This window comes from Canis lupus, chromosome 2 (assembly GCF_011100685.1).
Source record: "Canis lupus familiaris isolate Mischka breed German Shepherd chromosome 2, alternate assembly UU_Cfam_GSD_1.0, whole genome shotgun sequence".
In the NCBI taxonomy this organism is placed as follows: Eukaryota; Metazoa; Chordata; class Mammalia; order Carnivora; family Canidae; genus Canis; species Canis lupus.
In genome coordinates this window covers 83,483,414-83,501,520 of record NC_049223.1, presented here as the reverse complement: position 1 = coordinate 83,501,520, position 18,107 = coordinate 83,483,414, and the positions used below count along the sequence as shown (strand labels likewise).

At 40.9% G+C, this 18,107-nt stretch overlaps 1 protein-coding gene across 11 annotated transcripts in view; it reads left to right on the top strand.

Moving 5' to 3' along the window:
- Positions 1–18,107, top strand: part of VPS13D (vacuolar protein sorting 13 homolog D) — a 236,970-nt gene that overhangs the window by 109,468 nt on the left and 109,395 nt on the right. For all 11 annotated transcript variants that reach the window (XM_038531969.1, XM_038531968.1, XM_038531967.1 and 8 more), the window contains 5 exons: positions 2,993–3,123; positions 3,361–3,536; positions 7,991–8,114; positions 8,871–9,106; positions 12,695–12,803. In XM_038531969.1, coding sequence (XP_038387897.1) covers positions 2,993–3,123; positions 3,361–3,536; positions 7,991–8,114; positions 8,871–9,106; positions 12,695–12,803 — 776 coding nt within the window. The remainder of the gene's footprint in view (positions 1–2,992; positions 3,124–3,360; positions 3,537–7,990; positions 8,115–8,870; positions 9,107–12,694; positions 12,804–18,107) is intronic.

Sequence of the window (18,107 nt, the reverse complement as noted above, 5' to 3'; positions counted from 1 at the left end):
GTGGTTATAGTAACTAGAAGCCCCCAAACTAGCTTAACTTCTTGAGGGTGGTGAGGGGAGGGGAGAATGCTGTACCTGTGTACCTCATAGCCATCTGGAATGCTCAAAAGATTCTCTGAAGGGTTAAGGTAAGTTTGATTTAGATGTCTCAGGTTTAAAATGTTAGCAGTACCCCTTTCCTTTAGTATATAATTTCTGAAGCTCTCAAAGCACTGTTGAGGGCTGAATGTTGGAAAACCATCTAGAACCGTGCCTGTGCTGTCCATTGAACCCTCTGATGATGATAGTGTCCCATTCTGCACCGTCCAGCCCAGCAGCACTAGCCACATGTGGCCGCTGAGCACACAGGAGTACATTACTAACAAATACAGCCAGTGTGACTAAAGAATTGAATCCTTTCTTATACTGAAGTTTAATGAATTTAAATAGCCATTCATGATTAATGGCAACTGTAATTGGATGGTGCAGATACAAAGAGTCCTGTTGTAGAAGGAAAAACTGAGGTGGTATCATGTAGCTGTTTACCCTGAATCCCATGGAGGGTCCGAGATATGTTTAAGTATTTGAGGGCTTATTAGCAGGAGTCTCTTCCAAGTCCAGCTTCCTTTTCCTGTTTTTAGAACATGAATTCATATACATTCTCCCTTGACGTGGGCACTGTCTTTAAGGTTGATGTAAGATTTTTAGTAGAGGAAATTAATTCTCTGATCCTCCTGCCAGGGATCATTTTCTTTCTTTCTTTTATTATTACTGTTTGTTTGCCGGGGGTCATTTTCTGTACTGTGTCTTTACATCTGTTTGCTCCACCTCTTGAATAGGCAAAGGCTGCTTCGTGCTGTGTTTGGCTATCTGCTGGGGTATCGGGTCCTTGATATAGTTCCCAAAGAAAGATACCACAGGTTGGCTAGAAGCTGCAGTTGGAAAAAATTGAGGGGAGAAATGGAGCCTGTGTCTTCCAAAGCTGCTGATTTTCGGGAACCACAGAGTTACTGCAGAGGCAAACAGGTCTCTAGTCAGAAATATGCTGTGAGCACGCATATAAATTTTCATTCAAGGAGCATTCATTAAAAGTTATTGTGTATGTCTTTAGGAATGGTACTGTGATAGGGATTTTGTTTTTACACCAAAGAAAGGGATAGGGGGTTAGGCTGAGTTAGGACTTTATAATTCCTAAGGATCATGGGAGCTTGGCATGTATTATCAAGGGAATTTGTGGAATCTCTCACTTAAATATTTTTGAAGAATTAGATAGATGACTAGCTCCCTATCAGGAAAGTTTAAAAGTAAAATCCCGAGATGAAAAGCCAGGGAGACCTTGCCAGTTAGCCTTACATGTAAGTACCTCCAAAATAAAGGATTTTGTACATTTTTATCTTATCAGATACTCATTTATTGGGAGATTGCCACGGCCATATAAATGAAAAAGGAAACTTAAAAAGCCCGTTTTGTTTTTTAAAATTGGGTCTTGATACTGTAGATTCTTTTTGTAGTATCAAATTAAATATATCTTTTGTAGGCAGACTTTGTATTGGTTGAGATCAGCTACCTACAGATATCGATTTCTGACAATGCTTTCCTGTGTGTTGCAGAAAAAAAAAATGATAGGGTACTTCTCCCTATTCGGGTATTACTTAGCATTTCTTAGATAACGAATTTCAGGGGTGTGTGTTGTGTGTGTGTGTGATTTGCTCAGTCTTTTACGTATTTTGAAGACTTAGATTAAAGCATCACCAGCTTTTTCAAGCTAGTACAGGTGAATTATGGCCTTAACAGGCTGGAATATTTATAATTGGGGTTCTGTTGGGACACTCAGGACACTTAGTTGCCATGTCCTAAGATCTCTTCTTTTTTTGTGGTTCTCTTGACACTTGCCGACTGCTAAATACAGTCCTTTTATTTGTCTTGTCATGACGTGAGCAAGGGCTGCTGAGGCAGTGTGCCTGGGGTTGAGCCCTAGCTGTGCCACTTACTGACTCTGTGGCCTCGTGCAAGTTCCTTGGCTCTCCAGGTGCCTTAGTTTCCTCCTCTATAAAAAGGAAAGTTTCCTCATCTATGAAAATACTATCTCATAAGGTTGTTAGGAGAATTAAATGTAAAGCCTTTGGGAGAGGCGCAGCCTGCATCAAGGATTCAATAAACATTTTATTATTTCTATCTATAAGTATTTCTATCACTGTATAACCAGAGCTCAGCCTAGTGCCTTGAATACAGTTGCTATATTTATTATCTGAATGAATGAATAATTTATCCCACTGGGTTTGGAATTTTTAAAATTGTTATCAGGGTTTTAAAGATAATTCAGTGCTGTTTTTTCCTTCTTTCTTTCTTGAGATCCAATATTTTGCGATTTCCATCTGATTGATTATGACTTCCTTTCCTTGGTATGTGTTTTGTTTGCTATTCTGTCTTTCCAGGATCTGATAGGTGCTGGAAACTCTTATCTTGTGAATGAATACATCCTATGATGTCTAGCTTTATGTTTCAGCTGGGTTCTTGGGCAATGGGGTAAAAGAAAGTCCTAGGGAAGAATCTGCTATGTTCAGAGCCATTCAGGATCCAGTTAAGTAATCTGAAGTTTCTGTGATATCATGTAAAAGGGGCAAGTTCTCAAGGAGGACATTTGTGTCCCAGATTTAAACAGATACACATTACTTAGATTAGATTATCTCCGTAGTCCATTTCGTAGATGGAAACTACCAGTACTCATGGCTGAACACCTGCCCTTGTGATGCTGTGCCCTTTTGTGAGGAGGCTAGGAATTATGAGGATATTGGTACCACCACTGAGACTTCTTCAGGCTGAAGTGGGCATAAAGAATAAGACTTTGAGAGCAGTTGTTTTCATTCCATCCTTGGAAGGCTTGACAGCACCTCTGGGTGATATGGTTGTTTTCTCAGGGAAACTGAGTAAATTGTGAAGCCTATTGACTTTTGACAGGCACGAATTTTCTTTCTTCTGATTAATTCATGGAAATGGTTCTTATTATTTGCAGGTATTGATGTCAAGAAAGGCCGAGGTCGATATATTGACACTTGTATGGTCATCTTTGCCCCTCGTTACCTGTTAGATAATAAATCATCTCACAAGCTTGCATTTGCACAGAGAGAATTTGCCCGTGGACAGGTAAGTAGTTTACTTTTGAAGAATGACTAGTGTTTATTTAGTAGCATGGAGAGTTTTAACGCCATGGTTTATCTCCCCATCAGCACTGTTAAGTTTTGTGATGTGAATGACCATTTTGGGCTTTTACCCTAACCAGCTTGTGGTAGAGGGCAAGGCTCAGAGTAGGTGGTTACTCAGGAAACATTTGCTGTCTTGACTTGATTTGTTGAGTAAAGCCAGTGATCCTGTGTGTTTCAGGGAACAGCCAATCCTGAAGGTTACATTTCGACCCTTCCTGGTTCCAGTGTGGTGTTCCATTGGCCTCGGAATGACTATGATCAGCTCCTATGTGTCAGATTGATGGATGTTCCCAATTGTATTTGGTCTGGAGGCTTTGAAGTCAATAAGAATAATTCCTTCCATATCAACATGAGGTAATTTCAGAGACTGTATTTAGACAAAAAAGTAGCAGTGTTTGAGGTGCAATAATGTAAACAATGAGCTGTAAATACCATATAAATTAGAAATATCTACAAAGCTATTTATAGTAAATATTAATACTGTCCTTCATGAAATGGACATATATGTTTCTAGCTCGGACAAAGTTCTTAAAACTTGCAGCGATCAGGTAAGTTTGACTGAACATTTTGATGGTATGAATTAGAGGGTGTGTTGACAGTTTTGACCACAGTGCAGGAGCTGTGGGCTGAGGTGATAAATCCAAGGGCAGCAGAGCTCATGATCACCTGCAACTCTGAAAACTCTGTATTTAGATGCTAACATTGTTTATAGATTTTTTTTTTTTATATTCTTCCACAGTGTACCCTCTTTTCTCACTTGGTGTTATTTTAGTAAATCATCTGGCCTTCTTTGTCCAACCCAGTGACCCTCAGGTTCTTATTAAGAAAAATTTAACAGATTCAGCCTCAACTATCACAGGATGACTTTCTTCTTTCTGCTTTTATCAAGTGCTTTTTTTTTTTTTTTTAAGGATTAAAGTTTTCTTTTTTTATTGTGATAAAATACACATACCACATGAGAAAGACAACACAACAGATTATTTTCTGGGCCTCAGACACGTAATATGAAATTTACCACTTTACCATTTTTAAGTTCACTAGGTTAAATGTGTTCATATTATAGGGCAGCCAGCATCCAGAACTCTTCTCATCTTGCAAAATGAAACTCTATACCCATTAACAACTGTGCATCTCCCCTTTTCTCTAACCCTGCAGCCACTTATCTACTTTATCTCTAAATTTGGCTCCTCAGGTCCCTAAGATGGAGTGGAGTCATACAGTAGATGTAAGATTCTTAGTAAAAGAAACTATCAGGCAGTCCTGGTGGCTCAGTGATTTAGCGCTGCCTTCAGCCCGGTTGGGGTGTGATCCTGGAGACCTGGGATCGAGTCCCCTGTCAGGCTCCCTGCATGGAGCCTGCTTCTCCCTCTGCCTGTCTCTCTGTCTCTCATGAATAAATAAATAAAATCTTTGATTAAAAAAAAAAAACTATCTGTGACTCTCCCATGGGATGGTCTTGGCACCCTTGTCAAAAATTATTTGACTCTATATGTGAGAGTTTATTTCTGTGCTCACGCTTCCATCCTCTGTGTGTTTGTCTTTATGTTAATATTGCACTCTTTTTGAATAATACAGCTTTGTAATAAGTTTTGAAATTAGCAAGTGTGACACCTCCGACATTGTTCCTTTTAAGAGTTATTTTGGGGCTCATGGCTGGCTCAGTTGGTAGAGCATGGGACTCTTAATCTCAGGGTTATAAATTCAAGCCCCATGTTGGGTGTAGGTAGAGATTACTTAAAAATAAAGCCTTTAAAAAAGAAAGATATTATTTTGGCTGTTTAGAATTCCTTGAGATTCTATCAGAAATTCAGAGTAAATTCTTCTGCTGGAAAAAAATACCACTTGGGATTTGGGTAGAACGTGTATTAAGTCTGTAGATCCACACTGGGCAGCATTGCCATCTGAACAACATTAAGTCTTTGGACCTGTGCACATGGGATACCATTCCAGTTATTTGTGACCTGTTTAGTTTCTTTCATTAAATGTCTTGGCAGCTAAAGTCACTGAAATCATTGCTATTTTGATGCATTTAGAAGCAAAATTTAAGGTTTTATATTTTATGGTTAGTTCTCCATTGAGAACACTCTTGTAAAGGAGCAGAATACTGGCTGATTTTAAGAATAGTTGATGCAAGGGGTGCCTAGGTGGCTCAGTCAGTTAAGCGTCTGCCTTGGGCTTAGATCCTAGAGTCCTAGGATCAAATCCCACATCGGGCTCCCTGCTCAGTGGGAAGCCTGCTTCTCCCTCTCCTTCTGCCATCCCCCCCTGCTCATGCTCTCTCTCTCAAATAAATAAAATTTCTTGAAAAAGAATAGATGATGCAAAATAATATCTTTTTTGGCTTTTTAAAACATATTTTCTGAGGGTTGTTTTTTTTTCTTTGTGGTCAGTGGTGTACCCTTCATCATTTCCCTTTGCCCTGGCCCTGATTAGAGTTCATTGCATCTGATAAAGGGGGTTTTGAGCTGTGTCCCTAGGAGTCATCAGGGGTTTTAAGGAGGTGGCTTTAGGGGCTGAGGAAGCCAAGTGGGCAGGGCTTCAGTGCACTCATCCCTGCTTCAACCAAAGCTCTTGTCTGCTAGAATCCCATATCCTCACCAGATTTAATGGGGTGGGGAGGGGAGGAGTTAGTTCTGCAGTGGTTTATGTACTGCTTGGGTGGAGGTTGCCTTGATATGTTGTGTGAGAAGAGGAAGCCAATTCAGAATTAAGCAAAAATTGTTCATGACTACTTCAAGGAAAGAAGGAAGGAAGGAAAGAAAATGTGTGGAGGTGGGAGAAGATGGCTTGTGTACCTTTGTTAATTAACCCTTTGGAGCGGTTTTAGTGCACTAAAGTTACTGAGCACAGACCCACAGCCTCTTTCTCTGCCTTTCCCCAAGTTTTCATTTTGAAATGGTTTAAACCTACAGAAAACTTACGAGTAGTATAAAGAACATTCTTTTATCTTTCACCTGGATTAACTACGCATCAGCGTTTTGCTGTGTCCTTGCTGTGCCCATTGCATGGATGCACACTTTTTTTCTGAGCCATTTGAAAGTAAATTGAAGTCATCCTGTTAAAAAATCCATCCATAAAAACTTCGTTTATCCACTTAAAGACAAGGACATTTTTTCTGAGTAAATATACTATTACACACTGAAGAAATTTAATGTTGGTTTTTTTTCTGATAGTTTTTTTAAATTGATCTCTATACTTAACATAGGGCTCAAACTCACGACTCTGAGATCAAGAATCACATGCTCTGCTGACTGGCCACCCAGGTGCCTTCTGATAAATAGTCTTTTGAAATGTCCTTCATAGAGGCGCCTGGGTGGCATAATCGGTTGGGCATCTGACTCTTGGTTTCAGCTCAGATCGTGATCTTAGAGTCATATGATTGAACCCTGTATCCAACTCCATGCTTAGCATGGAGTCTGCTTGGGATTCTCTGTCTGAAGTAAGTAAATTAAAGAAAAAAAAAAAAAGGACAGCCTGGGTGGCTCAGCGATTTAGTGGCACCTTCAGCCCAGGGCGTGATCCCGGGGTCCTGGGATTGAGTCCCACGTCTGGCTCTCTGCATGGAGCCACTTCTCCCTCTGCCTGTGTCTCTGCCTCTTTCTTTCTCTGTCTCACATGAATAAATAAATCAAATCTTAAAAAAAAAAAAGAAAGAAAGAAAGAAAGAAAGAAAGAAAGAAAGAAAGAAAGAATGAAAGAAAGAAAGGAAGAAAGAAAGAAAGAAAGGAAAGAAAGAAAAAGAAAAAAAAGAAAGAAAAAGTCCTCCATAGCAATTCCGCTCCCCCTGATTGAGGACCTGGTCACAGATCATCCATTTTATTTGGCAGATAAATCTCATCCACTTTAATCTAGAGTAGTCCTACTTTTCCTTTTATTTATTTTTGCCTTTTTTGACATCGAAATTTTTAAAGATTCCAAGCCAGTCTCTTGTAGAATGTTTTATTTTCTAGATTTTTTCTGAGAGTTTCCTATATGTAGATTTTGGCTAAACATTTTTGGTAAGGATACTACTACTTATGTGGTGTTATGTATTTCCCAGTGGGTCACACAGGAAGCCTGTGCCATCCATTGGTCCCATTATTGATGTTGCTACATTCAGCCATCACTTGACTAGGGTGGTGTCCACCTGGTCTCTCTATTGTAAAGTTACCTTTGATTCTTTGTGGGCAGTAGTAGACCATTGAGGGGATAATTTGAGGCTGTGTGTATTCTGCTCCCCAGAAACCTTTCACCCAGTGGTTTGATGGTTCTTACCTGAATCAGTGATTACATGTACAGTAAATACATCTTCTGCATTTATTAACTGATATTCTTTTGTGAGGAAGAGCTTCCTCATTCTCTCCAGTGATGTACCTATATTTAAATACACATACACATATAAACAAAAAAACTATGATTTACATACTGGTAACTACTTGGATTCTTCGTCATCTTCCCTCATCCTATACTAAAAACCCTGGTTATCAATAACATCCATATATTAGTTCGAACCATGTGAAATTGCTCTTTTTTATGTCAAAGCAACAACATTTACTTATTTGCTATGCTAGCCCTATTACCCAAAACAGACCCACTCAGTAAAATATGTAGGTCTTGTTGTGCAGTGACAATGTGCTGTTCAGAAATTGTTTGGATGAATTTTCTTTTTATTCAGTGATTAACATGGCCAATTTCTAGTTTTTTTTAATGTGACCAAAGAGGACACAGTGGTATGTACCTGTTGAGGTCCAGATGAGAAGTCTTTAAGAGAGTGAGCTCTAAGTTTTTTCCTCCACAGTGTGCAGCCTCCTTGTTTCCTTTATTTGCAGAGATACCCTGGGGAAGTGCTTCTTCCTGCGCGTGGAAATTACTCTCCGAGGAGCCACCTATAGGATCTCATTCAGTGACACGGACCAGTTACCCCCTCCTTTCCGAATTGACAACTTTTCTAAGGTATCGACTACAGTCATGAGCCAGTTGGGCTGTTTCACGTGTGGGAATGTGGAGTATGCACTGCCTTGAAGATAAGGATGAAATACATTTTAAACTTGGGTTGGAAAGAAACTGTATGGGGGTCTCTGCAGCTGGACAACACTAGACATCCTACCCCCAGGAGGTGGTTTCTGCTGGTTGGTTTGATTGCTGCACAGCCTTTGCCCAGAAGGGACTTCTCAGCCCCCCACAATCATTCTGACTAGATTGTTTGGTGGACATGGTGCCCCCTGTAGACATTCTACACAAACAGAGGAGGAATCAGAATCAGATCATCCAAAGACAATGGGGATGGGCAGTTTTACTGTTGCCTCCTTACAGTGAACATTTTTTTATAAATCTTCCAAGTAAAGCCAAAATGGTATCAGAAGAGGCTGTTTTTAAATTATGCCTTCGAATAACAACATCTTATAATACGTGACTTCCCATAGCTGAATTCCAGAATTTGTATTCCTTTCTATGTTCAGAGTATATCTATTATAGGGGGTGAGAGTGGAAGAGATGGCCCTGTCCTTTAGTTGTTGGGCTTGGTGCAGCTTGGAAGATGACTAGAAAGGCATTTGAAGAAACCAGAGGATTATGCTTAAGATTGTGGTTATGCCCTATGTAGGATTTGCTTGGGCAGGATCTGGAACTTAAACCTAGGGAGCACTGACTCACTTTCCAGTAACAGCATTCTGAATCAAAGTCCTCTTTATCCTCTCTGCCGTTACATAGGTTCCTGTTGTCTTTACTCAGCACAGTGTAGCGGAACCCAGGCTCCGAACTGAAGTGAAGCCCATGACTTCATTGGACTATGCCTGGGATGAACCCACCCTGCCTCCTTTCATCACGCTGACCGTGAAGGGCGCGGGCTCCTCAGAGCTCAACTGCAACATGAATGACTTCCAGGATAACCGACAACTGTATTATGAAAACTTCATTTACATTGCTGCTACCTATACATTCTCTGGGTAATTCGGAGTTAAACTACTGTTCTTATAAAGCAGAAGGTGCTAATTATTAACTGATTTTAAGTTTTAAGCAGTTCTCAAGAGGCCCAAGGAATGAAGGAAGATTCCTTCCATTCTTTTCCAAATCCTAGGCTCTGGGTCTGTCTTGAAAGGTCTTAGGCTAAACCCTTGTCTTCTGGCTAGATTACATTTATCCAAAGAGGCAAGACTGTTCTTTCTTCAAAGAACTCCCCAATAATCCATCCTAGTATTTAACATTCCTCCCTTAAGATACTATTCTCATATCCTCCGTTCTTCTTGTTTAAGGTGGTATTTTTAGTGTATTTTTTAAACTTCGTGCTATTTTTATCTTTTCTCATTTGAAACTGACTAATCTTTATCATAATTATTCAAACCATCTTCCTGACTCCCCTCTCTCATTGAGAATACTGATAATCACCTATAGCCAACCAGAGTAGGTCAACTTGACAGTAATTCCAGCAACCTTGGAATTATAACTTCCACTGTCCTCTGACTAGCTGTATTTAGAAAACTCAGTTGAAGAAGAGCAAGTTTATTCTGGTTGTGTTGTTAGATTGGTACACAGAGATTCAAAACATTGGGCTTTCAAAACCTAGTCATCTCACCAACATGTTAATACAATTGATCATTCCTATGCCAGTCATGGGGCCAATTTTAAAGTTTACCTGTAGGAACGCCTGAGTGGCTCAGCGGCGGAGCATCTGCCTTCAGCTCAGGGTGTGATCTGGGAATCCCGAGATCAAGTCCCACATCGGGCTCCCTGCATGAAACCTGCTTCTCCCCGCTGCCTGTGTCTCTGCCTCTCTTTCTGTGTCTCTCATAAATAAATAAAAATCTTAAAAAAAAAAAAAAGTTTACCTGTGGAAAAAATGAGAAATAGCTAAATCTTTAGCATTACAAATATGGATCACCTGGTGATTAGGACATTTAAAGCCAGATTCCTTTAAAATGTTCTAAGTAATTTTGCTTATGAATGATATTTTTGTATCTGCCTGAGGCTCAAAAAATAATCTCTGGATCTAGTGGTACCTCTCACCTACGTAGAGTCCAGATTTCACTAGTCATGAATTGAATGGCATCTTTGCTTAGAATAGCCATTCTTTTCCAGTTTGTCACAGCTCTCCTTGGAAAGAATGGTGCTGGGTGGTTTATCTTGTGATTAAGTCAGTCTGCTCGTTTCTCTTGAAAGATTATGGCACTTGCCAGTGTGACATGCTTAAGATTTTAGTGCCTGAAAAACCAGTTCTTAATCTGGTTGCTAATCATGTTTTTCCCTTTATGTTCTCCTATTTAATTCCAGTAGTTATTATGCTCTTTAACTGAAGAATCCTGAAGGGTGATTGTGAGTTTAATGGGTTGGATAGATAGGGAGCAGATAAAAAAAAGCTTCCTGGGAATCTTGGTGTGTGGAGAGATTACACCATGTTTTGGAGTCTATTAGACACTATTTCTTTGCATTTTCACAGGGAACAAATGCTGAGGATGAGACTAGTTTTGTTTTGGTTTTATTTTCAGTTGAGGTGAAATGTGCCCAACATAAAATTAAGTGTTGAAAACTGAACAGTTCAGTGAAATTTAGTGCATCTGTGATGCTGTCCTAGCTGGAACTAGAGCCCCCATCTAGTTCCAGAACATTTTCATTAGTCCAAGAAGAACATCCATTAAGCAGTTCTCCCCAGGCCCTGGCAACCACCAGTCTGCTTTCCATCCCTAAGGATTTACCTGTTCCAGATATTTCACATAAATGGAACCATAAATATGTGACCCTTTGCATCTGGCTTCTTTCACTTAGCATGTTTTCAGGGCTCATCCATGCTGTATCATGTGTCAGAATTCCCTTCCTGTTATGGGTGAATAATACTCCATTGTGTGGCCGTACCACACTGTTGTCCACTCGTCTGTTGATGAACATCCGTGTCTTCTCCAACGTTCAGCCATTGCCAAGGGCGCTGTTGTCAGCAAGCCTCTGTGTGTGTTTTCAGTACTTGTTTCAGGTTCCTTTGTGTATTTACCTAGGAGCAGAATTGCTGGGTTCTCTGGTATTTTTTATGTTTAACTTTTTGAGTAATTGCTGTGCCGTTCTCTGCAGCAGCTGAATCACTGTACATTCCCACTAGCAATGTGCAAGGGTTCTGATTTCTCCCCAGCCCCCCAACACTTGCTATTTTATTTTATTTTATTATATTTTATTTTACTTTATTATATTTTTATTTTTATTTTTATTTTATTTTTTAAGATTTTGCTTATTTATTCATGAGAGACAAAGAGAGAGGCAGAGACACAGGCAGAGGGAGAAGCAGGCTCCATGCGGGGAGCCCGATGCAGGACTCTATCCCAGGACTCCGGGATCAGGTCCTGAGGCAAAGCAGACGCTCAACCGCTGAGGCATCCAGGCGTCCCCTACATTTTTTTTATTGTAACCTTCCTACTGAGCATGTAGTGACTTCTTGTTGTGGTTTTGATTGGCCTTTCCTTAATAACTTAGGATGTTGATCTTTTCATGTGCTTATGGGCCATTTTTTGGAGAAATGTTTATTCAAATACTTCACTCATTTTTAAATTTGGCTTTTTGCATCTTATTGTTGAGTTTGAAGAGTTTCTTGTATAATACGGATACAAATTTGCAAATGACCTATATGATTTGCAAATATCTTCTCTCCTGTAAATTGTCTTTTTACTTTCTTGATGGTGTCCTTTGAAGGGCAGAAGTGTATAATTTTGTTGAAATCTAATTTATGAGTTTATTTTTGTCACTTGAACTTTTTTGGTCACAAAACCTAGTTTTTAACCCCGAATTTATCAGTCCCTTTTTTAAAAATAAAGATTTTATTTATTCATGAGAGACACAGAGAGAGAGGCAGAGACACAGGCAGAGGGAGAAGGAGGCTCCATGCAGGGATCCCGGTGCAGGACTCAATCCCAGAACTCGGGGATCATGCCCGACGCAGACGCTCAATGGTTGAGCCACCCAGGCATCCTTATCGGTCCCTTTTTTGATGATAGAGATTAGTGGAGACAGGAGAATAAATAAAATCTTATCAAAATACACCAAAGTTTAGCTAGGCTGCAACATTCCATAAAGCTTAGGATTCCTAAGCCACAGAGAAACACAACACAATTGAGTTGGAAGAAGGTGATTATATACCCTTTGTTTTCTTTTCATCCTAAAGGGACTCTCATTTCTTGCCAAGCCTTGGGGATGCAGTGATGCTGGTTTTCTGTCTGGCAAAGAGTAGAGCCAATTCTTGGATCCTTGGAATGTTTGACTTTTCAGGTGGTACTGGGGGAAGCTCTAAAGATATATAGTTATTCTTTTATGTCTGAGCTTTAAGGCATCAGGAGTTGCACAATGTCAGTATGTCTTCTGACAAATGAATCCTTGAACCATCCAAGAAAACACAACCTTGATCTTTCCACAACTTGAGTTAGACTTCTTCTTCTATGATTAAAAAAAAAAAAATCCTCTTTTTAGATGAGGTTTTAAGCATTTGCTTCTGAGTACTTGAAGACATGTGTGAGTGCATGTATATACACATGTGCATGTATGTATTATTGTCTTAATTCTAGTTTACAGGAGGGGACAGGAAGGCCTGTGGCTTCCAACAAGGCCACTACCTGTGCAGAGCTTGTCTTGGATGTCTCACCAAAGACACAAAGAGTCATTTTAAAGAAGAAGGTAAGAAAATGTAGCACTTGGAATTTAGAAGAGGAGGTTTTGAGCCCTGGAAGGGCCTCTGGTCAAGGGAAGGGAGGCAGGCTGGACAGCTGGCTGGGTGGGGAGGGGACACGGGAGTCTCACCTGCTCGGGTTGGAGTTCTTCCTCCTATCCTATGATACCTGCTCCAGGAATTCCATGCCCTTCTCATCTCCGTTGCCCTTTTGGGGGTAACTTCCTTCTCGAATTCATTTTTTCCAGATTTGTGATTTGCTGTTTTCATTACTCTGTTTTTCTAGTCTACTTTTCCCTAAACTGAATGGGGAAATGATCAAACTGACAACTTTTTCCCTTTTCTTGCTGACAGACATTCTTTTCAGGTCAGTTGAGGGAAATGTTTCTGAGATATAGAGAGGAAGACAGTGAAATTTGGCCAGAAGCATCACAGAGGACAGAAGGACAGGAAGGATAAGTAGTTCAAACCTAAAAAAAATGAAAGCTATTTGAGAACAGAGAGGTGCAGAAGTGACTCTAAGAGGAGGAAGATTACCAAATTGCGTGATTTTTTAAAACACATTTACCTGAAAGCTGTGTTCTTGAAGATTTTCCAAAATATAAATCACACAGTCCAAAAATAATCCTGATAAGTGAATGTCTCTTGAACACGCCATTACCCTAATGCTGACAAAGGACTGGCCTTTTATAACCAAAAGTGGTATTGTGTGTGTCAGTGGTGTAGCTTCATTTGGATTTGAGTTTATACAGCTCCTCTCACATTTTTAAAAAAGTTTATTTATTTATTCGTGAGAGAGGCAGAAACATAAGCAGAGGGAGAAGCAGGCTCCATTCAGGGAGCCCGATGCAGGACTCGATCCCATGATCTGGGGATCACAACCTGAGCTGAAGGCAGGTGCTCAACCACTGAGCCACCCAGATGTCCCTCCTCTCACATTTTTAATTGGGGAGAGGTGTAGATTCAAATCATCTCGAATTTTGTACATCAAATGAAACTTTAATACATTTTTTTTTAAAGATTTTATTTATTTATTCATGAGAGACACAGAGAGAGGGGCACAGACACAGGCAGAGGGAGAAGTAGGCTCCATGCAGGGAGCCCGATGTGGGACTCGATCCCGGGTCTCCAGGATCACGCCCTGGGGGTGCTAAACCACTGAACCACCCCGCCTGCCCAATACGCGTTTTTAATTCACTTTTTGTTTTTAACCGCTTTATTGAGATATAATTCATATAGCATACAGTGTACTATTAAGGTTTGCAGTATATCCACAGATATGTCCGAGCATCATCACACTCAATTTCATAGCATTTCATCACCTCTAGAAGAAACCCTGTATCCTCCAGCTCTTGCCCCATTTTCCTCTCACCCCCTAGCCCTAAGCAGTCACTAACCTACTTTCCATCTCAATATAGCCCCCTGTTCTGGACTTCCGTATGAATGGTGTTTTTTGAGTGGCCTCTTACACTGTGTCTAAGGTTCTTCTGCCTGTCACCCTATCAGTACTTCTGCATCTATTCCTATATGATAACAGTTCAGAGTCCTGCAGTTCAGATCTGTGTACAGTGTTATCACACTCTTTTTATGGAAGGTTGTATCTATCAGATGCATTTGGGAACTAAGATTTGGGAATGGTGATGACTAAGGAGACCATGAGGCATAGTAATTGAAAGTAAACAGGTCTGGGGGCTTTTATTGGGAATTTTAAAGAAGAAAACTTTGAAAAGCCATAATCTAAAAATAAGATGCAGAAAGTCTGACAGAAGTCAAGTGAATTGAAAAAAGAAATGGCCGAGCCCTTGGAAAGGTTGTCAGATGGCTCTCCAAGAAGGTTCGAGCTGCTGTGGATGTTAACATGAATGGAGACAAACTCAGGAGTAAGGTGATTTGTCACCTGGATTTCGAGCACCTGGTGTGATCAGCACTACAGGAATGATAAGTAGCTTTTTAATTTCCAAGGGCCAGGTGACTGCGGAGCAGACAAAACAGATTTTTTTATGAAGTAGGAAAAACATTTGGAAAAAAGATGTTATAATTTATAGAACATTTTTACTGCTGTTAATTTCCCTTGATGGGGATGAAAACTGGTACATCAGAGGGTGGATATAAAGGAGTTACATTGACATCCAAAACTAGGCTGTATTCTAAGAATTAACGTTAGGAAATGGTCCTCTGCTCTTCAGTTGGAAACCAAGAGTAGAAAGTCTGACACCTTGGGTTTTTCATTGGTTCATTGGTTTTCTTCTTCTTAACTTTTATTTTGAAAGGATCTCAAAGTCAGAGAAAAATTGACGGAAATTCGTCCTGTTACTGTTGATGTTAACTTTAGCACTTGATGAATGTGGTGTTTGCCAATCTCCTGCACTATAAGAGGAAGTTTCTGTCTTTCCCTTGTATTTAGTATATACTTTGTGGACAGGTACTTTGCCACTATGTAGCTATCCCGATCCTTGTCAGACTTTCTGTGTATTATGCATATGTATTGGCTTGGACTTCCATGGTGAAATACTATAGACTGGATGACTGGAATAATGGGAATTCATTTGTTACAGTCCTGGAGGCTGGGAGTTCCAGGATCAGGATGCTGGCCGTTTGGTTCCCTGCTGAGGGCCTACATCCTGGCTGGCAGATTTCTGCCCTCTCAGTGTCCTCAAATGGCAGTGTCGGGGATGATGGGGAGAACGAACGTATGCTCGTTGATGCCTTTCCTTGTAATGGCACTGATTCCATCGGAAGAGTCCTCCTCATATGCCCTGATCTAAACCTAATGATCACCCAAAGGTTCCATTTCCATATATCAAAATTTCAGATGCGGTCTCCAACTTAAGAATTTGGGGCGGGGTGTCAGTGTAGCCCATAGCATTGTGTATGTCATCAGGATGGATTCCTCTCTGAGTCCATGGGTTACCCGTTACTGTCAGGATCTATATTTAACACTCAGTTTCCATATTTGGCCAGTGGGAGCTCTTTGATCTTCTGTGTCCTCTTGACCTATGCCCCTCATTTTTTGAACACATCCTTACTTTTTAACAGCAAGTTATTCTTGGTTCATCTGTACCTTCCCTGCTATATTCCTGGATTTGCCACTTCTTCAGGGCACCCTGATCCCTTTTATCAGAGAATGGAAGTTAGCTAAAATGTGTTCACTGGGTGCACTTGTTGCCTCTGTGATGTCATTTCCAGGCTCTCCCAGGGGACAGAGCTAGGGGTTTTATGTGCACACAACATATGTATACCTGCACATGTGTGCCTGCACCCACGCTCTAGGATATGTACATGTACATACAGAATATACCTACACATATTTTATATAAGCATTTATATATTTTGCATATTGTTAAAATATTTATTTATTTATTCATTAGAGGCACAGAGAGAGAGAGACTGAGACATAGGCAGAGAGAGAGAGTCAGGCTCCATGCAGGGAGCCCAATGTGGGACTCATTCTCAGGATCCCAGGGGATCACGACCTGAGCCAAAGGCAGATGTTCAACCACTGAGCCACCCATGTGTTCCTATTTTGTGTATATTTTTTAGAGATTTTATTTGTTTATTCATAAGAGACAGAGAGAGGCAGAGACATAGGCAGAGGGAGAAGCAGGCTCCACGCAGGGAACCCGATGTGGGACTCGATCCCAGGACTCCAGGATCACGCCTTGGGCCGAAGGCAGGCGCCAAACCACTGAGCCACCCAGGGATCCCCCTATTTTGCATATTTTTATTTTATTTTATTTTATTTTATTTTATTTTATTATTATTATTTTTTTATGATAGGCACACAGTGAGAGAGAGAGAGGCAGAGACACAGGCAGAGGGGGAAGCAGGCTCCATGCACCGGGCGCCTGACGTGGGATTCGATCCCGGATCTCCAGGATCGCGCCCTGGGCCAAAGGCAGGCGCTAAACCACTGCGCCACCCAGGGATCCCTATTTTGCATATTTTTATATCTCAGTATATTAAAAACCAGCAATTCACACTGATATTTCCAATTCCAGTCCAGTCCAGTCCAGCATCACAAATACATTGATTTTCTCCATTTCCATATTTGTAAGTCCCTTGTCCAGCACTAAGAACATATTTGCTAATGTAACCACCTCCTCTGAATGTAACCCATCATCTGTCACCAGAGTTGCACCCCATCCTCCGTGTAAACACACTCTGGCACCTGGCTTGGCCTCCGATCGCCACCTTTTTCAGCCCCCAAGCTCGGAGGACTGCTCTTCTCACCTCTCTTTGTCTCTGACAGCACACAATAAGCTTCTAGCCTCCAGTCCCTTAGTATGGATCATCACCTACATTGAGCTCCAGCATCACACTCTGAGCTGTCCCCCCTCCAACACTCACAGTCCCCATGGACTTCTGTCTTCCTCAGTGTCATCTCAAGGTTTTAGGGCTAAATTGTAAGGGAAGGTAGGCTAGGGAACTGGAAGGAGAATGGTATATCTCAGATTTTGATTGATTAATTGATTGTACATCTCAGATTTTTAAATGAAAATGTTGGTAGTTTCCAACTCTGATGAGTCTACACTTAAGGGCAGACACTAGAGGAATCCATGTATGAAAACTCGATTTCATCCAGCATCTGTGCTTTGATTCCCAATCTGGAACACCTGCAGGATAATTGAGCTGTTTTCCCATGTGGTTTTGGCACCTCGGATCGAGGTGCTTTCTCATTTTGAACGCAGAAGTGAGCACATGGGGATTGCATGTGTGCAGCTCAGTTTCCTCTGTCTTTACAGACACAGGAGGCCGTAGCACACAGGAAAAAGAGGAGCATATCTTCCTGGGTCTGAGTTTTGGTTTTGCCACTTAAGGATATATGATATCTGGTATTTTACATTCCTCATTGAGCCTCATTTTCTTACTGATCTAACAGGTTTGTGAGAAAGATCAACTAAGATGAGGTAGATAAAGTGCTGGGTGAAGAATTGTAGTCAGAACAACACAGTAAACATTTAGTGAGGCCACACCCTGTGCCTGGCATGCGCTAAGTGCCTTCTATTTGTTACACTTATCACAAGAACCCTAAAAGGGAGCTGAATTTCCCCCTTCGACGGATCAGGAAACAGAGGCTCTAAGAGGGATTTAATAACCCATCCAAGGTCATTCAGCTTATAAATGGTGCAGCTGGATCTCAAATCCCGGTGCTTGACTCCAGCATTCATATGACTTTGTTAGTTTTGACTGTGGAATGTAATGCCCAAGCTGTGTTTCCTGCACAGGGGCAGCATGGTACCCAGTGCTCTGTGTACGGTACCCACAAGTGTTGGTTGCTCTGAAGGAGCTCAGCTGGAAGAGTGGATGTGATC